At 39.5% G+C, this 24244-nt stretch overlaps 2 protein-coding genes across 3 annotated transcripts in view; both read left to right on the forward strand.

Moving 5' to 3' along the window:
- LOC120413113 (putative inorganic phosphate cotransporter) overlaps positions 1-14606 on the forward strand; it is a 37793-nt gene extending 23187 nt beyond the window's left edge. For both annotated transcript variants that reach the window (XM_039573819.2, XM_039573820.2), the window contains exons 2-5: positions 12115-12743; positions 12806-13190; positions 13248-13486; positions 13550-14606. In XM_039573819.2, coding sequence (XP_039429753.1) covers positions 12115-12743; positions 12806-13190; positions 13248-13486; positions 13550-13759 — 1463 coding nt within the window. In that variant the 3' untranslated portion in view covers positions 13760-14606. The remainder of the gene's footprint in view (positions 1-12114; positions 12744-12805; positions 13191-13247; positions 13487-13549) is intronic.
- Positions 14607-17961: 3355 nt separating this feature from the next.
- Positions 17962-21279, forward strand: LOC120413110 (sialin-like). Its single transcript, XM_039573816.2, has 5 exons — positions 17962-18063; positions 18123-18949; positions 19004-19418; positions 19477-19517; positions 21094-21279. Exons 1-5 carry the CDS (start codon positions 18030-18032, stop codon positions 21223-21225), a joined length of 1449 nt encoding a protein of 482 aa, XP_039429750.1. The 5' UTR covers positions 17962-18029; the 3' UTR covers positions 21226-21279.
- The last annotated feature ends 2965 nt before the right edge of the window (positions 21280-24244 follow it).

The following is a 24244-nucleotide window of genomic DNA, read 5'->3' on the forward strand; positions in this document are numbered from 1 at the left end:
AATTCCGATAACACAGGTTCCAATTAGCGCGTCTAACCCTCAATAGTAAGGCGCGACATTTGTGTTGATAAGTACCACCGATCATTGATAAGTCTCAATCAGTCCAGACAGAGGGTGTTATCAATTTAAAGAATACTCGACAGGTGGCTTCTTGAGTAGTGATTGTCTTCTTGATTCGGTTGTAAAGAACTCCTTTGAAGGATGAGGACGAGATAAGGGGAATTCCAGGGTTGGCGTCGTCGAATCATGGCATAGAAACATTGACCTGGTTTATCTGAAGAGGAGGTGTGGAAAGGTTTCGAGTGCTGTTTTTTGTTTGTTTGAATCGCTAAACGAGCCGGACGTTGACGTTCTGTTGACTTATTTGAAGCGTTTCAGTTTCCGATATGGTAAGCCGGAGGCATTAAGAGAACCATTTAGCACGTTTTAATGGCTTCGAGTTGAAATTTTTGAGCGGTGATAATTTTTTCGAATTTATGAGTGTATTGTTTTGTGATTTGGTTCTTGTGATGTCATCAAATTAGAAAAAAAGTTAACTACTTTAATTTGAATTGAGTGGAAAAGTTTATTGTTTAGAAGATTTAATCAGTCACCCCTGCGCGAGATAGTTATTTCACAACAATTGATGCTTATAACTCGTTTACATAGATGCTGAGAAAGTTTTCCCACAAACGCTAGTGATTTTCCTCATGGTTATCTGTATGCGCATTTAGTACGTTTAACGATAGTGCTTTTCAATCAGTCATTCTCCATGTTAGAATTTTGATTGTTTACAGTTGGATTTTTTTAATAGTCAGCTTTTCACGACCAGGTTAAACATCATACCAAAAGCAAAAAGTTCACTTTTCTTACAAAATGAGAAAAAAATATGTTTTTTTATGAACTTGAAGTTTTAGTCAAATATTCAATTTGAATCTTTCTCTCGTCTCTAAAAAAGTTGTTTTTATTCAGATTCGAAAAGAACACTAAATTTTCCATGAAAATACTTCTTACGTTGTTTCACAGTTGAAAACGAGAAATGACAACCCCAAATTTTAAATGAAAGCTAATTTTACCATCTATCTTTTAAATCGTTGTTAGCTAAAATGGGTACAAAGATTCCTGAGATAAGATTTTTTGAAAAATGTTGTTTTTGAAAAAAAATCAAAATACGCAAGTTTTTGGACCTCCCTATTTCGGATAGGACCATCTTAGAGCGTCAAATTTCCCGCCCCAGGAAAGAATTCCCGGGATTTTCCGAAAAAAAAAAAAATATTTCCCGTTTCCCGGGAAATTTGTATTCCCGAAATTCAAGTGGAAGTATGTATGTTTCTAACTTTTTGGCACCAATAGTTTGAAAATAAACAAGAAAAATCAATGAGAGAACCTTATTTTATTTTATTCCATTCAATTTACTGTTCATATCAAACTAATCAGCTTGTCTGTAAATTGCATGTCAAGGTTTGATTCAGATAATATTTATTTCTGAAGCATTCACAACTGGGAATAGATCTTGCTTATTTGTTGGTCAACAAAATTATTTTGGTAACCTTTTTTTTACAAATTTTTCGAATAATCATTCGAAAATAAGATTTTAACCCCTTCTAGCCGAGATTAAAATTGAGATATTTTTAAACGTTTTTGTTTACCGTGACCAAATTGGATGAAAATTGAATTGATTTTTTTTCAAAGAGGGTTGTGCAAGAAGAATTTGTTTATTAGTATTCGAAAAATTACAGTCTGTAAGGGCGGGGGCGTATGAGAGTTAATTATGAAAAACATGTATTGTTTAATTTAAACCACTTTTCAGCTAAGTCATGTATTAGCCTGAGTACCTTGTTACAAAAACTATACCATAAACGAAACCTTAAAAAATCATAAAAAACAACTTCGTATCATATGAAAGGTGCCCAAAAATGCAAACATGTTTAAAAACTAGCTACAAATATTTGAAAACATTGAGTTGTGATTTCATGAAATAGTGTTTGAATTGAAAAAGCACGAGAAGTTAGATACTTGAGCTAAATTCAATGGTAATCTTTTTATTCATAAGCTGAAACTATTACAAGTTTTTCTGGGAAAAGTTATTTGCCTTGAAAAACATAATTTATGCATTTCTTTAATTGAACTTTATCCGTCAATGTTATTCATAAGCACATTCTCTCGAATTGGTCACATAGACAAATTTAAAAGCATTTTTTTTTTGTTGTGGGACATGTATCTTGCTAAATTTCCAAACACCTTAATTTAAAAAAATAATGCAACAAAAATATGATAATAATAATATGATATTTGTTTTACTTCTAACGATTTCAAAGACAATAAGACAATTAGAATTTGTATACTTTCTTAAAGTTGTATGATTTTTTACAAACAGTTAGGCCATTAATTGATCCTCACACTCATTTGGATCATTAAAGTAGCTGCTCTGTACAATTTTGTTGCAAAATATTAATCAGAAGCGGGATCTGAATAATTTTCGATGATTTTCACATTTCCCGGGAAATTGGTTGAAAATATCCCATTTCCCGGGAATTTTGCATCCCCGGGAATTTGGACGCTCTAGACCATCCTAATCGCCAAACAAATACATAAGGGTCGTAGAGCCAAATCGGAGCACTGTTGATCTGGATCCTGCTGGTTTGACGTGGAATCGCTGTGTATGTTCGTTAAATCTTTTCATTTTATTATTTAAGTTTGTTGAATTGTTTGTAAAATAATACATAGAATTATGAAACTTCGATTGAATTCCCTCAAAATTTTATTTTAAAAATTTCCGGGATATTTAGCATTCAACAATTCTATTATTTTAATTAAGTAAGAATCCAAAAAAAAAACCATACAATTAGGAATTGGAACCTTATACTATTTTGGTTGGAGATAATACAAAAAAAAATGTTATGTCAACGGTACCTCCACAGACGGTCGTTAACCTGTGTTATCGGGATTCACATCAATGACGAAAATGAGTCACTATAAAATTTCGAGTCCAAATGATAAATTGGCAATTAAACTTTTTACAAATTTACTACCTAATTGACAACTTATATCATCTGGTTATCAGCTGGTGGTCCCAACTAACAATATTAGGCACTACTATCAGTAGTAGCTCCCACCTTGACAATAGCACTGGTTTTGAAGCTCGAATCTATTAGTTGTCTTACACCAATAAATGCGTTATCAAACTGATTGAAACCCCTCTTTTGTTTGTTTGGAATTGTGTTTTATGGCACATAAAACACACTGAATTGGCCACTTTATCAAGCGATCGACAGTGTTGCCAATCTCCCCCACCATTTATAGTAGCAGCAGCAGCAGCAGGGAAATTGATAAATTTATGACAATCTAAGCCACAGGCAAATGTAATCTCGCAGGGATTAGTACCGATTGTGGTCAAATGATTGATGGGAACCTGCCCCGGCACCTGTTGGAACCTACCTCCTACCACCATTGTAAGGGCAGCGGCGCGTGACACCGCGCTGACTGACAAACAATTCCCCAATCATTGAGCGATGATAGTGGAAATGCATCTCAACACAGCTGGAGGAGCGATTATCAAAAGTGGCGTGTGCAATTTAGCAAAACCACCCTCCCCGCGTGTGTAACGGTTTATTTTGACTAGGGGAAAACGGGAATGTGCATAGTAATGAATCATTCTGGGCACGAAACCCCGGCGTGTTACGTTATTTTTGGAAGATAACACGCAGAACATGACGATATTAGGGGGTGTACAAACTGTAGTGCAATGTGGATGATTGTAGTGTTATCAAAGTAATAACAAAATGTTAGGCAAACTTGTATCGATTTAAAGATTGTCACTCAGATTATATATTAAAAAGTTGGTTGATATTCTGAGTACTCATTTAATTTGCATCTATTATTTTTTGAAAGTTTTATTGGGAGGAGTAAGGGGTAATTTTGATCCCTGAAAGTGGATCCGAGGTAAATTTTTCTCGTGATGGCGGGGCGGTACAACCCATTTAATTTTTCTGAATTTATATTAAGACACGTTTTTGAGTAGCTCTAAACCGTGATGAGATAGAAATTTGGTGCAAATGGACTCTTGTGTGAAATTGGAAGCCCAATTTGGTAACAAACAAGAAAAAAACAAACTATCCACTTTAACGACCCACCGATCTCTTTTTTAGTAAAAATTAAACTTTAGGTGGCTATATCTTGAAAACGGTGGACTTTATAAAAAAAAAATCTGTTAGGTTCTTTTCGATTGCAAATTTGATTTTACATAAAAAACTGAAGTAAAAAACATGTTGACAAACATTTCTGCAAAGCAATAAAAAAATCAAATTCAAAAATCAAATTATTCGCTCTACAGCTTTGCCTTGGCGTTCTCAATTGCGAGATTCCTACTCGAAGCTAGGTGTCCGAAGGCTTGATTGTTGAGACAATTGCAAACCTCTTTTTACACCTTAGCTTCCATCCACCCCGGGATTCGAACTGACGACCTTTGGATCGTTAGTCCAACTGCCTACCAGCGACTCCACCGAGGCAGGACCCAGGGAGACGACTCCTACACCTGGACTGAGCTATCGACCTAACCTCTAGGTTAGACCGGGGCCAACATTTACTTCCCTGTCCGACGGAAGGCGTGATCAGACAAATCTCGTCTCGAAAAATGCCACCGGGACCGTCTGGGATCGAACCCAGGCTGACTGGGTGAGAGGCAATCACGCTTACCCCTACACCACAGAGTAAGACAGAGTTCCCACTGCCTCTTGATTTTTGGTTCAACTTGGTGGTACATCGCAGGTACATCGCACGCCTGCTACCAGCAAACCTTATGGAGCCAAAAAATGAAATGACATTTCTTCTGACTGGTCACTCTGGGTTACTCTGTGCCTACACCACGGTTCCCATGGAATTTACAAACCAAGGTTTTTACATTTGTATGAAAAAATGTTTTAAAATGCATTTTTTGCAATGCCGTTGTGAAACTACTTACTTTTCCTGTCATTCTTGAACGACGAAATAGCCTACTTTACTGTACCAAAAATAACAGAATCGAATAGCAACACTTTTCAAACTGAAATGGGTGCTAAATAGTTGAACTTTTCAGCACTTGTTTCGAAAAGTAACACTTTTCAACATTTTTTTTTATTTAAACGATTTATACATGAAAATTTGACTTTAAATTTAACTCAATGGGTGTTTTTCGGAATTGCAAAAATTGTTGTATGGAACTCGTTGCAAAACTTGATTTTTTCAGCACTCTTCGTATTTATCCAACTCGGTGAACTTCGTTGGATAAATGTACGGCTCGTGCTAAAAAAATCCTCATTTTGCAACTATTACACAAGTCCAGTTGTTTTGCAATCATTAGTGTTCAATATATCTATGTGGACGCAACTAACCGCTCCCAAATTTTGGGGTGTTGTTTAGGGGCCTAAAAGCAACCAAAAAAATATGTTCTGAAAAATCGACCATCTCGAGCCATCCTAATGCTATATATGGCTATAAACGCAGTAAAATGCACATAAAAAGGTTTTCACTTTAAAAAAAACTTCTATTTTCATTAAAATTTGGGAGTTTTTGGAAAAAAAATTTTTGTTCCCTGATTTTCGGGGCCGACTATGAAAGGGGGGGGGGGGTTATTTTTCAGAGTTCATCAATTATTTTTTAATGTTTGATTTTGATAGCTTAACAATTAAACCAAAGGTTTAATTTCAAAATGGTGAATTTTGTGAATAATTTTGTAACTTTAATTGCAGATTTAATTTTACATCTAAAATTGGGTTAATTTGTTGTTTCTTGAACATTGTTTTTTTACTTGAGGAATGCATTGACAAAGTTTCATCATCAAACCATGTACATCTTCAAAATATCCATTCGATTTGTTACTGCATAAAATGGTTGTTTTAAATCATGCTAAATTCAATGAACATTTCAACTAGAAAAAAAACTTCCCTATACAACAATTACACGAGCCTCAAAAAATGTTCAAAGGGCCAATTTAATGCAACTTAAAATGTTATTATTCTGTTGTCACAATAACAATCCAATAACAAAAAATCATAACGACGAATAACAAATCTTGTTATAAATAACATTAAATGTTATTAGCCTAGTGATTTCCAATATCAAAAATGTTATTCACAAGTTATGTCCGTCTGCTCGGGTTTCAAGGAGAATTTTTTTTTTCAATATTTTGAGTAATCCAAGCGTCCAATGTTACATGATAGTCCGTTTGACACCAAATTTTTATCCCTTCACGGTTACAAGCTAAAGATCATTGAAAAACGTGTCTCAGTTCAGGAAAATGGAGAGGGTCGTACCAATCCATTCTATTGTTTAACAATTTATCATTTGTAATTTAATTTATCATTTGCCCCGTTATTTTTTTTTTTTTTTTTTTTACGTAAAATATTTATTTGTTTGGTTTTGAGAGTAAAAACTAATTACAACATAATTTGTTATACTTCAGAATCTAGGTAGAATTCGAGTGCGTTAATATCTACATCATTATTGCAAAGTTCAATAAAGGAGACATAACTAGTAAACAACTTCAAAATGCTAATTTTCGCTGTTCTGTTAACACCATTCAGTTCTGGTCTGATTAAGTCTTCAAAGGAGAGCCGTCGCCATCCTTGTAGAATTGTTCTGGTTCGCTGTTGAAGATGTCTCCACGCTCCTTCTACTCGCGGACAGTCGCAGAATTTATGCTGAAGTGTTTCTACTGCTGCGTTGCAGTAGGTGCAGTCCTCTCCGTCTGCTCGTCGAATGGTGAACATCAATTTTCGATGCTCGATCTTCTCGTTTACTAGAAGAGACAAGTGTGAACGTTGTGCTGCAGTGAGTTGTCGATTCGAGATGTTCTGCCACACTTTTCGCCAATCAGTCCTTGGGTGATTCCTTTCCACTCTCGGCAGAGCAGTTTGGTTCACGTAGAAACGATGAATCTCGTCAGCAGATGGGTTTTGTTGAATCAGAGGTGGAAGCCTTTGATAGTTTTCCAAAATCGACTTCAGACATGGCAAGCTCGTCGGTGGAGCTGGCCCAGGTGGATTGGCAGGTGTCGTGAATGATCTGTAGAACGGCATTGACTCAGTTTCAGTCACGTGGCGGTTAAGCAGCAATGCTTTGCATTTTTTGGCAGGAAGTTGTAGTTTCAATCCTCCCAGGTGGCGGTCTCGAGCTAGCTGTTCCATCGGTATTCGAGCTGGCATCCTCCGCCAGAGAAAGGATCCCATCGTTGCAGTGATCTTCGACGTGTGGACAGAGTACGGTGGCAAAATCGAGGAAAGGTACCATATCTTCGAAGTCATAAATGTGTTGAGTAGAATCACTTTTTGGTGTACAGTGAGTGAGCGCAGTGATTGTAGCCAAACTTGTCGAGCGAATCGGTTGATCAAATCGTCCCAATTCAAGGTGATCATCAGTCGAATTGAGTTCACAAAAGTAACGCCGAGTACCTTCACTCGGTCCATTGTTTGCAGCCACGGAACTTGAAGCGCGTTTTCGTCAATGAGCCCAACGTTGATTGATACTGTTTTCTCACGGTTAAGTTTTGCTCCAGAGAACTGTTCAAAGCTGAAGAACAATCTCTCCAGCGCGTTGATTTTCTCTGTTGACGTTGCCACTACACTAACATCGTCAGCGTATGCCACGATCAGATCCTCTCCACACACTTCTTCGAGCTTGCGCAAGAGAGGGTGGAGATATAGCACAAAAAGATGCATTGAGATTGGATCTCCTTGTCGCACAGATTGTTGTATCGGGAATGGTGCCGAGAGATGGCCATTCACCAAGAGCCGAGAAGACGAGAGCGATGATATCCTAGCCAGCAGACTGACTAGTCGAGGATTGATCCCAATGGCCAGCATGTTACGGTGTAGGAATGCTCGAGAGACCCTGTCAAAAGCATGGTCCAGGTCAAAGGAGACTAGCTTGCCACGCTCACGCCTTGAGATGAGATCAGCGATCTTGTCCTTTAGCGCCAACGTTGCTTGGAAAATGTTCCGATCAGCATTTGAGCATTTCTGAGCATGTGTGAGAATCCGATGCTCAACCATCACTTCATCCAGCCGGGTTTTCAGAATTCGAGAGAGCAATTTGTAGTCGAAGTTTAAAAGTGAGATTGGGCGATACGAATGGACAGTGTTGCCAGGTCCTTTTTTCTTGACGAGAACAATTACTCCATCAACGAACTCAGCAGGAAAATTTTCAGAAAGAGCTTCATTGAGGATAAGGTTTAATTCCCGGTGGATTATGCTAAAGGTTCGGGCATAAAACTCTTTAGGAATGCCATCCGGTCCTGGGGACTTTCTGGCAGCACTTGTTTTTATCGCTTGTAGAATTTCATTGGTACTTATCTCACTGGTTGTTCTCTCGTTGAGTACGTCGCCCTCAGCTACAACCCTGGGACAGAGAAAAGATTCCTCTCCTGCAGGTTCGGCTGTTTCGCGTTCGGTGTAGAGATCGGAGAAATATTGCAACAGGCGCTGCTCAATTTCCTCCGAATCTTCAACAGTTCTGCCGTGGTCTTCTTCAATTTTCGTGATGATGGTCCTCTTCCGTTTTTTCTCCCCAAGTTGGAAAGTGGAGATAGCTTCCCCGGCGATGTAAGTTTCGTTGATTCTCACAAACATTTGTGTGTGCCTTCGCTGGAGGGAAAGCATTTCACCTTTTATTCTGTTGATGGTTGGCAGCACTGCAGCATCCAGGTAGTAAGTATCGTAGGCCTCTTTCAGCCTCGCGTAGAGCCGTTGGTGATCCAGGTAAAAGTTGTCATAGACTTCCTTTGATTTCCACCTGAAGAATTTCTTGATTTGTGGTTTGGCGAAGCCCACCCACCAAGACATCCATGAGGTGAAATCACGTCGTCGTCTCGTCCAGAATTGCCAACGCACCTGGAATTCCTCTACATTGGCATCGGTCAGCAGGTGAGGGCGTAATGACCAATACCCGCGACCTTGTTCTCGACCGAGGTTTGGGAGGCACAATCTAACGGTCACAGCTTTATGGTTTGTGAAAGAGCAGACATGTGTGTTTACATCCCTCAGCTGTTCGCGTAAACCAGTACTCACATACACTCGATCAAGTCTCGAAGAAGAGTTGTGAGTAATATATGTAAATCCTGTGTCTCTGCTTCGTAGTAGCTGCCACACATCGTGTAGTTGGAGTTGTTGAATCGTTGCTTGTAGAGCTGGACTATGGTTGTGGCCTGTTGCATCGCACGGCCTCAACACACAGTTAAAATCCCCTGTAAGGACCGTATGTTCTGTGTTGTGCCGCAAGTAGTAGGCTAAAGTAGTGTTAAAAAATCTCTCCCTCTCTGCTCTCATTGCCGTACCGGACGGTGCGTATACGTTTGCGATCGTTGTATTCAGCACGCGTAGTGTGATCATGCGACTATCCAGGCTCTTCTCTACATGTGTGAACTTGATGAAATCTTTGAGTGCGATGGCGGTTCCTCGTCGACTGTGATCAACGTTGAACACAATATTGTACCCTGGTAGTGTTAGTTCTTCGTTTTCCACTTCTTGGAGACAAATAATGTCTGCATGCACCATGTGTATAAATGTGTTAAGTGCGTCAATCTTTGTTGTGTTCGTTATCGTGTTGATGTTTATTGTGGCAATAATGTAACTAGTGAAGAGGATTTAGTTCTCCCCCAGCAAATCGTCCAGGTCATTCGTGTCGTTGTATTTCTTCTTTTTGTTGATATTTCGCAGCGAGCGCCTGCTGGAGCTCGAGTTTGTCGAGCCGTCCGTATCATTGCCATCCGTGCGTTTTTCTCTTGTGTTTCCTCCTAATCCCGAGCCCAGCTTTGTGACGCTCAGCGGCTGCTGTGGAGGTTGCATTCCACAGCCTCCAGGCTGAGACACAGGCTGTGAATTTGGAGTGACTGTTGAGGTGGTGTTGGTGTTCAATGGGGTCGAGTTTGAAGATGTTTGTGCTACCGATTTAAAGACCAGTGGAGAGTCTCCAGTGCCCTTTGTCTTAGCCTTTTGTTTAGAAGGTTTCGGTGCAGATTTCTTGAGGCCAGGCTGCTTAGCCGCATCAGCATACGATTTTTGCACCTGGAGTTGTTTGTTCTGCACGCAGGTGATACCGTTGTGGACAGTTTCAAGACAATGTTTGCATGTTTGCCGCTGACCATAGTAGGAAACGGCAGTTTTTTCTCCGTCGATTGTCACGAAAGAATCGATGTTCTTTTGGACCATCATCCTCACAATCCGTATCCCAGTGGAGACTTTGTAGCGTGCTTGATCGCCCCACATTTGTTCACGGATCGAGAGGACTTCACCATACTGCTTCAGGAACTCGATGATTTTGTCCTCGGAGGTGCCTTCGGATAGATCGTAGAGCTTCACCTCCTTCGTTCCATCCTCCATCATGAAGCGTAGTCGATATGACTTGTCGTCGACTTCAATCTCGTGCATGTTGTCGTGCTGCTCAACAGTTTGTTGAGCAAGTTCAAGGCTTTTGACCTTGACAAAGGCACATCCCAAGCTTCGGCTACACTGCAGTCGTAGGACGTCTTCTTCTTTCAGACCAATTTCCTTGTAAAGGAACTCGTGCAGCTCGTTTCCACTCGGTTTTCGCGGAATGTTCGAGTAGTCGATCCGGAAAGTGTTTTCCCGTTTCGCCATGGCGAAATCGAATGCCGCGGTCGCGAACTTACTCGGCGTGCGTAAAAAAAAAAAAGGTTTTGAGGTATAGTTTGCGATTGGCTTCCTTGACGCGGTAGCAGAAAAAACGTCTGTACAGCTCGGAAGAAGAGCGCTAACTGATCACAATTTTGCCGTTTCCTGCTGAATAAATGGTATTTTGAATTTAAAATCTATTTTAGAATGCAGTTTTGATAATTTTCCATTAATTTGCATTAAAAACTCAAAAAGTGACAGGAAATAGGGTTTGGATGTGTTATTAGGGTGTAGTAACAAAATCGATTTCCCGGCAAAGCAATTTTTCAGTTCAGTGTGGCCCTAAACAACTTCCCAAACTCTGGAATGAGAGTATAGAGTTATTTACGTGCGCATGTATTGCGTGTACGTACACGAAAAAAAGTGAGGTTAAATTTTGTCCGGCCAGCAAAATCAAATGGTGCGCAAGTGTGGGTACACGAAACGTCATAAAGCTCTATGGTGCTAGCTTGCATAAAAAAAATATGCAGCGTCCTTAAAACTCGTCTAAAACGTGATTTTCGAGCAAAAACACGTTTTGGACCAGTTTTGAGGACGCAGCATCTTTTTTTTAGGAGCGAGCTAGCACCATACTCACTTCTGGAAAGGTTAATTTTATAAATATTAAAATCTTAAAAAATGGGTTTTCTCATACAAATTTCCATTAAAAAAATAAATCACGTTGCGCAAAGTGATGACTAAACCAATCGTTCCCAAACTTTGGGGAGTTGTTCAGGGCCCCTAAAGGAACTGAAAAATTACTGTGCCCACTAATTTTGGACAAATTATTTTTTTTCTATGCAATCATATTACACCCTAATGTGTCACACGTAGGACTTTTGGATACTATTTGCAATACTAATTTGAAATTGGGCACTAAAAGTGTTCCGCACAACTGAATCACCCTCATTTCTGGTTCTTATTATGCGCGAATCAACCATCGCATCAGGTGGCATTGCAATGCCGTGTAACAGGAACAATAATCGCGCGCGTTTTTATGCGTTTTTTTTTTGTGTGGAACTTGAACTCATTGATGGCAGTATTTTTGCTCTCCACAACCTGTGCTACCGTTTCAAGTTCACGCGATTGTATATCCGATCTAAACAACTCCGCACACACTTCTTGAGGGGGGTTCGCAAGACCTTCACGGTTGTTGAGTTCAGCTTAAGGGGGTTCATCACCGTCAAAAGTGGTTTCGGACAGGGGCTTATCTGCAATTTTGATGGGATTCTTTATTGATGAAAGGTTGCAGCAGTGCGTTGAGAACGTTGATCTTTTTTGCGCTGCTGTTTCTTTATGATGGGATCAATACACCTGTTCCAATTGGTTGATATTGGCGCTGAACGACGCGAAATGGGTGCGAAATTATGCATGAGGACTATAAAGTTAATTTATTACTTCCTAGGTCTCGTAAAGATTGTATCACCGTTGTTGATTTTTTTATGCGCTTTTAAACAGTTACTAACCTTCTTTCTTTCTTCTCTCCCCTTAGTTTTCATCATCCCGCAGCGGGTGGTGCTGGCGATCTTCGGCTTCCTGGCGATCCTCAATGCGTACACGATGCGAATCTGCCTGTCGATCGCCATCACCGAGATGGTCAACAAGACGGGCAGCATCGACCACGACGAGGGCGTCTGCCCGATCGACGACGACGCCAACCCGGATGACTTCACCGGCGGCGAGTTCAACTGGGACCAGGAGCTGCAGGGCGTGATCCTGTCCTCGTTTTACTGGGGTTACGTGTTGACGCACTTGCCCGGGGGGATTTTGGCGGAAAAGTTCGGCGGCAAGTGGACGCTCAGCTTGGGAATTTTGTCGACGGCGTTCTTCACGTTGATCACGCCGTGGGCTGTGAATTTGGGCGGTTCGACGGCACTGATCGTGATTCGGGTCATGATGGGACTGGGCGAGGGAACGACGTTTCCGGCGTTGAGTGCTCTGCTGGCTTCGTGGATTCCGTTGAAGGAACGTAGCAAGCTCGGATCGCTGGTCTTTGGAGGTGGTCTGGTTGGCACGATCGTGGGGAACCTCGTGTCCGGGCTGTTGCTGCACAACATTGAAGGATGGTCGTCGGTGTTTTACTTCTTCGGAGGACTTGGAATTTTCTGGTTCGTGCTGTTTGTAAGTGTTCAAGAGAAAACAGTTTGAAGATCAAGATCACTAACTTCATCCCATTTCAACAGACCCTGCTCTGCTACAGTGACCCGGAGTCGCACCCCTTCATCAGCGACAAGGAGAAGGCGTACCTCAAGCAAGAGATGGGAGTCCTGTCCCGAGACAAGACCCTCCCGCCGACTCCGTGGCGTCACATCCTGACCAGTGTCCCGATGATCGGGCTGGTTTGTGCCCAGATCGGTCACGATTGGGGCTTCTTCATCATGGTCACCGATCTGCCCAAGTACATGAGCGATGTGCTGCGCTTCTCGATCAAGGACAACGGGCTGTACTCGTCGCTGCCGTACCTGCTGATGTGGATCGTGGCTCTGTCGACGGGAGTGTTGAGTGATTGGCTGATCTCGACCGGCCGGATGACGATCACCTTTGGAAGAAAATTGTTCACCACGATTGGTTAGTATTCAGTACTTAGTCAATCCCAAATACTAACATTCCCAACCCTTTTCACAGCCTCTGCCGGTCCGGCCTTCTTCATCGTGGGCGCCTCGTACGCCGGCTGCGACCGTGCCCTGGTGGTGGCACTCTTCACCCTCGCCATGGGCTTCATGGGCACCTTCTACCCGGGCATGAAGGTCAACCCGCTCGATCTGAGCCCTAACTACGCGGGCAGCCTGATGGCCGTCACGAACGGAATCGGTGCCATCACCGGGATCATCGTGCCGTACGTGGTCGGAATTATGACGCCAAACGTAAGGATCTTCTTCTTTCCTCTAGGTTATGTCAAACTCTAACCTTAAATGCCTCGTTTTCAGCACTCGATCGAGGAGTGGCGCCTGGTGTTCTGGATCGCGTTCGCCGTCTTCCACGTGACCAACCTGGCGTACGTGATGTGGGCCTCCGGCGAGGTCCAACCGTGGAATACACCCCACCTGATGAACAAGTCCGTGGAGTCGGGTGACCTCAAGCAGCAGGACACCTACAGTGAGAAGGCGGTGCCGGCGGCCATCAAGGCGTCCCAGTGAAGCGCCTGTGTGCGGTTTATGCTAAGTTATTTACGTTGGCCAGTTCCGAGGCCGGTTGGCCTGGTGCCAACGGGGAACCTACCTTGCTTCCTTTTGTGGAAGTAGTTACTATTAGAGTTTAAACAGATATTATATTTGCAATAGAAGAAGAAGCTCAAGGCCAAGTATTACGAATTTAAGGACCGGAAGTGGTCCATCACCATCACCCTCCTTTTGAGCAGCATTTAATCGAAATGTCGAGGTGATAACAAGTCAGTCAACCTGGCGCGCGAAAAGCTGGATGGCATTGAGGACGGTGCGTAAAATGTTTCGCGAGATGTCAAGAAACGTGCACATATAAATTCTTTGCGCAATCGTCGTGAATGCAGAGAGACGGGAGGTTAAGGAGAGTTGGTTTTTTTAAGCAAGATTTAAAGTGCACCCAAACACAGGTGGCCATGGCGGCGCAGTAGGCTTGTGAGGAACGATTTCTGTGACGGTGCCATAGTGGAGCTGAAGGAAGTTTTTTTTTTCTCAAGGGAAGCATATCCAAGGAGGCCAGTGATAAGTGCACTTGAAGTTTCGTAATTTGCAAATATTTATATTTATCCGTTTTTATGTTTAAGCTGTAAACGACAATAAGTTGTTAAAGTGCCGTTTGCTAAATAAAATAACCCAATTTTAGTGGGAACTTATCAAATCATAAATGAAACAAAAGTGAAACAATCAAAACAGGTGAACCAGAACCCGCATTCCACTTTCAAACAAATGGCATTGAACTGAATGTTTTGTTTCCCTGCCTCTATTCTACATGTATTTTAAATAAGTGTAAAGATGTTATTCATAAATAAACGTAATTGTGATTGTATATTGCTGGTGTTTTAGATGAGATTAGAATGAAAAATCCACAAATGCAAAATAATGTACTTTGTCAACATACCCGTCTACGATGTTCATGAAACATTTGTTTGAAAAGTTATCTGATTTTTTGTGCTTAGAATCAAGAGCAATTTGTTTTTTTTTTTCATTAATCCTCTACTGCCCATTTTTTTTCCAAAGTTTGTTTGCCCTTGTTTAGGAAGAAAGTCATTCTGGTGTACCACCCTGCGGGGCAGAATGGGCCACCTTAGAAAACAAGTCATTTTGTCTAATACAACGTTGAAGGATGTCAAGCATTTTTGAAAATAGTGTAAATATGTCGAAATAAGACATTACTTTTTTCAAATAAGCATCAAAACAATTAAAAAATCAACTAATGTTGCATTAAAAGTGTTTTGTGAAGCTACCAGGAGTGAAATAATTGATTGTTTTTATAAGGCAGAAAAAAAGGTGGTCCGTTCTGCCCCCAAGGGGATTTTAATATAACACTTCCACCACCAAGCCTCTAAATGATTTGAAGGCTCCGTTGTTGTTTTATTACCTCCGTAATAGCTCCTGGTAACATTCTAAACATTGAATAAACTTTTTCAAACAATCTAAATTGCTAGAAATTTTAATTTTTGCTCATAATTCGAAAAAAAAAACAATGAATTCAAACGTCGTTTTCGGTTTGGTGATGTTATTTGACGTCTTTTATAAGACCCTTGCCTTATAGTTGGTCTAAAACCATTCTAAAGCCCAAATCCAACGTCCATTCTATTTTTCTATGAAAATCAATTTTAGGCGTTATTTTTTCTTCAGATTTTTTGAGGAAATTAAATTCCGACATTTTGTAGACGGTGGGGGGGGGGGGATAAAAATTTGAAATAAAATTAGCTATGACCTCATTTTAAATACTTATACAGTATGAGTTTTTATGTGTTTTTTTTTCATTGTTTTGAACAATAAATTAATTTTACGCCCTTTCAAATTCAAAGTTTCAAAATATATTTTCTTTAGATTTGAGTGATTATATCTCAGGAAAAAAACAATCTTCATTGTTTTTAAACAATTTTGAAGGAAATTTTCTCAGTCTTTGAAAAAACAGAAATAGGCTCTCATAAGCACTTTGAGAAAAGAGGAATAATTGCTGATTTTTTTTTCTTAAAATTGATTACTGTGGGGTCATTATCCGCTAACTCACATGAAATCGGAAAAAGTTGCCTAGACCAAGAGGGTTCCGTAAAAGAATGTCCATGAAACTCTGCTCTGTGAGGTTATTTTGGTCCTTGATCACGAATTCCAGGTCCATTTTTCGATATCGGTACGACCCCTTCATTTTAATGGATTTGAACTAAAACACGTTTTTCAGTGATTTGTAGCTAGAAACCGTGAAGAGGTGGAAATTTAGTGCCAAAGAAACTTTTGTGCAAAACTGGGCGCCCGGTTTGATGGAGTGCTCAATTATCCGAAAAACGTGTTTTTCATCTAAAAAAAAAAAAAAAAGAAAATAGTTTTAAATCATCGCCATTTTTGTTACTCAACTATCAAAAACCGACAATATTTTATTTTAGAGTCACTTTATGGGAAATTTATCTTGCTTTTTAAATCTACTTTAATCCAGAGCGGTCATTTCATCAATTTTAAACAGAAAATTTCATTTTAAAATTACGTGTTTTGTTGTTACTTTACAGGGTTACTTTTAGAGTGTACTAATGTTGTACACAGTTGTAGAAAAGGTAAAAAATGCACCGTTAACGGTGCACATCAACCAGAGCTTTTGCACCCAGATTTTTGTTACAGACATTTTAGTATCTTAAACATAAGGTTTCGCAAGTATTCTTCACGAGTTATTTGAATTATACAACAAAGTTATATGAAAGAGCAATAGTTTTTAACAGTGTTTCAAAATTTGAACTTCTAAAACTCAACTGTGTGCTTTCAAAAGGTTTTTTTCAAAAAGTTCGAACAATTTTGCAAAAAAAAAATTCCCTTTAGTGGTTGGTTTTGGCATGTAGGTACACTTGTGCTAGAGAGGATTCTGTAAAATATAGAAATAAACCAGATATTGTCGTCTATAATAAAAAGAAATATTTTAGGTTTCCCATAAAATGAAATACCTTTCGATTTTTAGTAGTTAAGAAACGAATAATGGCAGCGATTTTTAAACTATTTTTTAATTTTTCAGATGAAAAATTCTTTTTTCATGATGGCTCAATATTACACAAAAATCTCTTGATTCGATATCAGGAACCAAAATTACCAAAATTTTAGAATGATCTTGAATACTTTGTAATTCATAAAAGGTATTTTTAAAGTCTTCTAAGGTCATTGCAAATATTTTTCAAAGTTTATGTCCCCCCCCCTTCAAAGTTGGCCTGAATAATCAGGGGACAAAAAAAATTTTTTTTTTTCGAAAAACTTCTAAATTTTAATGAAAATTAAAGTTTAATCAACTGAAAACCAGTTAAAATGCATTTTCCCGCGTTTATAATCATATTTAGCATGTTTGAACTCCTTTGAAAACATTTTAAATTTTCATGAAATACCAATGTACAGTCCCATGAAAAGTTTTTTCTTTGCGAAAAAAAAAATTCCGTCAGTACCTCGATATTTTCAAAACTAGTGATTGGAAAGCAACTGTACGCCTGTAAAATGCATTTTAAAACACTTTTTTCATCCAAATGTTGAAACGTAGGCTTGTAATTTCAATTTTTATGTGTTTTTTTTATTTTTTTGCCCCCCCCCCCCCCTCTCCTCGACTTTGGTCAGAGCCGAGGGACATAAACTTCAAAAAATATTTGCAACGGCCTAAAATCTAAATCATCATAAAATTTAGGAAAAATTATTTTGTTTTTAATCTGAAAAATCAGACGCATAGTTACAGAAAAATGTTTTTAAAAATCAACAATTTTTTGGTGATGTAGAGAAGACCTATTTTTTTAAATATTTTTTTTATTCTAGAGGTTGTAACTGAGCATCCATTGCAGAAATAAAAAAAAATAAAATAATTTTTTCTAAATTTTCGAAAATTATGGAATTTTCAATTGGCCATAGCTCAAATAATTGCATTTTAGTCATCAAACATATTTAAAAATTGTTATCTTGCGCAATGGGTAATTTATTTTTCAGATTAAAACTATTATTTCGGAGATATTTTTGGTCCTGAATTTTAGATTTTAGAGTCTACCACCTGACAACACGATTCTACCATCTTTTCGCAATTGATGATGAAAAATGACTTCTTTTGAAATATATAGAACGATTGGACATCGGACAAAGTAAATATGTAAATATCATCCATTAAAAGAACTTTTCCTATGGAAACTCTGAACTTGATTTCAGGTGAAATTTTTGTTGTTGCATTTTTCATCAAAGTAACCGAGGTGACCCTCAATGACAGAGGGACGCTGTCACGCAAAAAATCCAGAGCATGCCTTCGTCGTTGCAGAGATGCTGCCAGGCAGGTAAGTTCCGTGAGTTCAACCTGTGTCCGCTTGCCCACTGACCGTCTATGGTCCCCCAGTTTGCTGCATCTCCCAGCAGAACCTGACGGCCCTGCTATGCTTTCTGTCCATCGTCAACCAGTACACGATGCGGGTCTGCCTGAATCTGGCCATCACCGAGATGGTTCTCCCGAAGGTCGTCAACGTCACGGCTAATGGTACATTGATAAAACTTTCGCCCTGTGGAGTAGACCTGGACGGGAAGGCCTTTATGGCACGAGGATCCTCCCCGGAGTTTTCGCGGTACGCTTGGGACGAAACCACCCAAGGGTTGATCCTGTCGGCGTTCTTCTGGGGCTACGTGGCGTCCCACTTTGCGAGTGCCTTCATCGCGGACAAGTACCCGCGGCTGTTGCTCGGACTAAGCGTGCTGATTACGGCCGTGTTGACCCTGTTGACTCCGCTGGCCATTGATATCGGAGGAGCGCCACTGCTGATGGCCACCCGGGCCATTGAGGGGGTCGGTGAGGGGGCCACCTTCCCCGTGTTAAGTGCCATCATTGGCCATTGGATTCCACCGGACAAGCGAGGAATGCTCGGATCGTTCATCTACAGCGGAGGTCAGATTGGATCGCTCGTCGGAGGCATCGGAACGGGGTTGATCATCTCGAAGCTGCACAGCTGGCGGTTAGTGTTCTACGTTTGGGGCTCCCTAGCGATCGTATGGTATCTGTTCTGGCTGGTGCTGGGATATGCGAGTCCCGAGACCAATCCTTTCATCTCGGAGGAGGAGAAAGGCCGGCTGCTAGTGCAGTTTGCCGATGCTAAAAAGGTCGAGCGAACGAGTGGCATCCCGTGGTCACAAATCTGTAAAAGTGTGCCGTTATGGGCGTTGATCATTGGCCAGGTGAGGTCTTTAAAGTTCAAACTTAACATAGGAATATGATTATCATTGTTCCAGGTTGGTCACGATTGGGGCTTCTACCTGCTGGCGACGGATCTGCCCAAGTACATGAAGAGCATCCTTGGCGTATCCGTGGAAGATAACGGATTGATCAGCTACTTTCCGTTTCTGTGCATGTGGATTTTCTCGGTGCTAAGTGGTTGGATTTGTGACATACAAATCAAAAAGAACTGCGTAACCAGGTCAAACGCGCGAAAGTTCTGGACCACGGTTGGATCACTTCCGCCGGCCATCTTTATTGTGGCCGCGTCCTACGCCGACTGCAACAAACTGCTGGTGGTGGTCTACTTTGCGCTGAGCGTTACCTTCATGGGTGGATTCTATCCGGGGTTGAAGGTTAACGTGAACGACCTTAGTCCGAACTTGGCTGGGGTGTTGATGGCGATGGTTAACGGAATTGGAGCGATAACGGGTTGAGTTGGAGCGAAACATGCAGTCATAGTTGTTTCTGAGAACTTTTTTCTTTACAGGTATTGTTGTACCTTATCTTGCTGGAGTGCTCACCCCAAATGTAAGTAAATCCCATGTTATTTTTGTACGGAGCGTGGACAATCGCCAACCTACTCCCCACTCTAAAGTGTCCAAGTGGCACGGATATTTTTTTTAATTTTTTTTTTCAGTCTAGCATTCTTATAATCTCTTACTTATTGTCATGAATCTCATTATTAAGGTAATTTTTAATATTTTCATAAAACATTATTTTTCAAAATATAAAATTTAATCGAAGAGATTTACTGCGTAACATTCTTATGCTATCCAAGATAAAAGGCCAATATGGTTGTAAGGCCGTTGCAAATATTTTTCCAAGTTTATGTCGGCCCGAACAATCGCGGGGCAAACATTTTTTTTAAAAAGCTTTAAATTTTCAAATGCAAATAGATGTGCAATCAACTGAAAACTATTTATTCCAATTCAATTCATGTTTATTTGTTATACTAATCAAATACAATTTGCTTAACTTATGACAGAATGCAGAGTTTTGGAGATCCTTACAACTACAAATAAATTCAAATACAATCAATTGGATGAAATAAATTCCATAAATTTCAGTCGATTAAGCGAGAGCAGAAAAAACTTTCTAAAATAACTGCTACTATTACTATGTGAAAACTATTTAAAATGCATTTTCCTGCGTTGGTTTTTATCATGGTTGGACTCATTAAAACATATGTTGATATTTTCGACAAAATTGATTGGCAAGCCCAACAACTTTTTTGTAGACAAAAAAAATACCAGAAAAATCTTGAAAATTTATTTTTTTCATTATTACCCTAATCGTGAACCACCCTAATTTTCAACCAAACCAAAAGCTGCCCTTTTCTATTTGCAACAACTTTTCTGAAGACACCAAAACTCCAAAACTTCACAATTTTTCGGAAAATCAATTTTCCACTTAATTTTGCGATCTGGTCCAATGGTCGTTACGCTTGCTTATAGCGTATTCTAGACCTTAGGGAGCGTTATATTATTACTACTCTCTGGCTGTCGATCTTCTCGATATCAATATTGCTTCAGCTGTCAAGAAATTTTTCAGTCCCTTCATAGAGATTGCTTTGATTTTCCGTTCTTTAATTTGATAACTCCCGCTCTCGACAGTCCCTTCAATATCGACAACGAGAGAGTCCACTGTAAAACTTGAACACCCTAATACGTTATCGTACAAAAATAATTGACATGGTTAAGTCCTTCAGGGCACCAGAACCACTTCCAACCTCAATCGATGCACCAAGCTGATCTAGATGTCCATGACAATAATTTTTGCACGATAACGTAATAGGGTGATGCCTTCAAGTTTTACACATAGGAGGGCCGAGTTACCCCAACGAAATCCTGAATATCTCCTGAAATAGTATAGAATTGTTCCACTTTCTGAAAATTGAAAAAATAGACCATTCTTGATCTATTGCAACCGGAAGCGTCCAATTTTATCATTTCTACGAAAAGGCAGAAGGTTTCTAAAGAAATAGGGTGAAAATTACTTCCCGTGCATTAAAAGTTGAAATCAAGACGATATATAATGTATACAATCCAGGAATATTAAACACCACATCGGTAATACAGAAACTCTGATTTTGTTTTCTTTCCAGCAAACAGTCAGCGAATGGCGCAATGTCTTTTGGCTCGCCTTCTGGGTGCTGAACGCGACCAACGTCGTTTTTGTCCTTTTTGGATCGGCTGAAATCCAACCTTGGAACAGTGAAGAAGTTAGCAGTACCTGAAGACAGAAAAAAGAATGAAAATCAAACCACATGACATGTTTCAACTAACAAATAAACCAAATGCGCCTGAATGCTCATCACCAATCTCGATCCCATTCAGCACCAGCTGAAATCGAATAAAAAAAACGACATTCCAAAAAAAGAAGCAACAAAGTGAATTCGAATTCCTCTCCCCTCGGCCAACGTTTGATGCGTTCCTGTTCGTTCGTTGTGTTTAAATTTCACATAAAGCACACCCCGGCGTGAGTCGTCGCAAGTTTTTTTTTCTGTTGTGAGATTTAAAAATTTCTCTCTGTGTGTGACAAAACACATCTGCACCAGCAGCAACAACCAAACAGTCAAAAGCAGTTTCGTGATGCCCCTGCCGAAACTCATCGGCTCTTAGTGCGAATTTCTCAGGCGCCATGTGACTTGTTCAATTGTGTTTCCATTCGGTCGTGTTTTTTCGTTTTCTATTCGGAATTGAGAGAGAACGTTTCTGCAGGTCTGCAGTTGGAATGTTTCGTGGGAAACAGCGATTTTTTGACAAATTGAGTTCTGTAAACAGGAGCAAATTGCGAAAACTAAAAACTAAAAACTAAAAACTAAAAACTAAAAACTAAAACTAAAAACTAAAAACTAAAAACTAAAAACTAAAAACTAAAAACTAAAAACTAAAAACTAAAAACTAAAAACTAAAAACTAAAAACAAAATAACACCATCGTTACACGGTATTTATAACCTCTCAGGCCGGGAAGGGAACGACCGGGTCGTTTCGGTCGAAGTCCTGTTGGAATTTGAAACTGCAAACGAGGCCACATGGGAAATGTTCATGTGACTGCGCTAACAGGAGCCAATACCAAGTTCTGACGAGAATCTAACGGCCGCACTGTGCTGCACGACGTTTCGTTCTTTGCTCGTTTCGTTGTCGCAGTCGGAGGGGAATTCTCTTTGAAAGTGCAAATTGGATGGTTTTTGTCTCATTTGTTTAAAATTTTGTTGTATTTTTTTTAAGTTTAAGTTCTGAGTTTCTTTAAATTTTCTACACAGAATATATAAATTTAAAAGTTTTAATAATATAAAAATTACAAATTTCCAGGCTTTTTAAATTAAGATTACATTTTTAGCAGAGAATTCCGAGCAGAAAAACGCTCCAATCCATGCACCCCTGCGCTGCAGCGAGACAGAAAAAGAGAACGTGTGCTGCACAATTCGGGCTGGGATGGCTTATATTTTTTGTATTGCCCACTTTGTTGTAGCACTACACTATCATGGCGCACGGCAACTTATTTATATTGGATCGGTTGGAAGAAACATGACACGGTAACAGAGCGACAGGAAATGCTGAGGGTTTCGTCGTTGCAATTTTGGAAGCATCACTTTTTTTTTGCTACTGTGAAATTGAATGTTTGATTTGATTCATGTTGCCTCAAGAAAGAACGCTTAACTTTTTTTTCAATTTCGTCGTGAAACAATTTAGTTTTCCTGTCATTCTCGAGCGACGAAACGATCTTCTTTTCTCTACCAAAATTAACAGAATGGAAAATTAGTAGAACTTTTCAGCACTGAAATGGGTGTTGAAAAGTTGAACTTTTCAGCACTAGTATCGAAAACTTTTCATTATTTTTTTTAGTTTTGAACGGTGAATTTACTTAACACAAAAAAGCAAAGCAATCGACTTTAACGACCCCCGGGTCTTTTGTGGTCTCTGTTGCAAGATTCTGCTCATTTCTAGGTGTCCGAAGGTTAAGTGTGGTGAGTCACCCAAAACCTTACATGGATGCTTAACATAAAATTCCATTCAAAAAGTGTTTTTCAGAACTGCAAAAAATGTTGTAAGCAGCTTGTTGCAAAACTTGATTTTTTCAGCCATCGTCGAATTTATGCAACCCAGTAAACCTCGTTTGAGAAATGTACGACACGTGCCGAAATTAAAAGCATAAATTTGCTAGATTTTGTTTTATAGGGGAAATATACCCATTTTAATCACTCTAAGCCGTTCGACCAATTCTCATCACTTTTGCCGTTTTCCGCTATTAAATCAACATTTTCAGATGTATCAAAAATGGGGAGTTGCTTGCTCACTTTCATTTGAGCTATTTATTAATTTGGAACAATCAAAAACACTTTATGAAAGCTGTAATTCATGATCAAAGTGCTGATAGGCCGATAATAGAAATAGGCTGAGAAAGGGTATAGTTCCCCTACTGCGGGAGATAACAAAAAAATCAAAAGATTTTTTTGTTATATTTTCTTTTAAAAAATCTTTCAGTTGTGATAATTTTTAAGAGCAAATCTTTGCAGCTTTGAGGAACTTTTTTCACAACTTGACTTCGATTCCTACTTCAGCTTTTTTACAGACTACAATTCCTACTCCAGTTCTTGTAAAATATCTGAATTAATTGACTCCGACTCCGGTCAAAATCACTTTTTTTATTTTTTTTTATGTCCAGATCTTTTAAGCTATAGGTTTCATATGTTTATAGAACCTTTAAAAAAAAAAAAACTCCAGATATGTTTTAAATGTTCAAAAATACAGGTTTTGAGCTATGGTCCAGCAAAGGTAATTATTATTCTTGAGTATTTCCAATTTTGGGAAAAGATCATGGAAGACGATAAACAGCAACTAGTGTTCAATGTAAAAAATAGGAGAAATTTTACCTGAGAAAAATAAAGTTGACTATAACAGTTAAAATTTATTATAAGATTGCTTTGTAATTCCTTTTAAATGTTAGGGAGCTATTACACTACGGCAATCAAACAAACAAACTCGCACTTTTTGACAGTTTGCCAGTTTGCTTGCTTTGTTTGTTTGCCTGGATTTGTTTGTACAAACGTCAGCCTGCATACATTTTGCCTTGTTTGCGAGTTTGGCAAACTGTCAAACACGAAAAAGTGCGAGTTTGTTTGTTTGTTTGCGGTAGTGTAATGGCTTCTTTAGTCTTGATTTGAAACTAATCAGGAAGATCAGATAATTTTACTGTAAGTTTAATTTTTTGACATTGAAAATTGAAACAATAGTTGTTGAGATTTCGCCAT

The sequence above is a fragment of the Culex pipiens genome, chromosome 2 (genome assembly GCF_016801865.2).
Source record: "Culex pipiens pallens isolate TS chromosome 2, TS_CPP_V2, whole genome shotgun sequence".
NCBI lineage: Eukaryota > Metazoa > Arthropoda > Insecta > Diptera > Culicidae > Culex > Culex pipiens.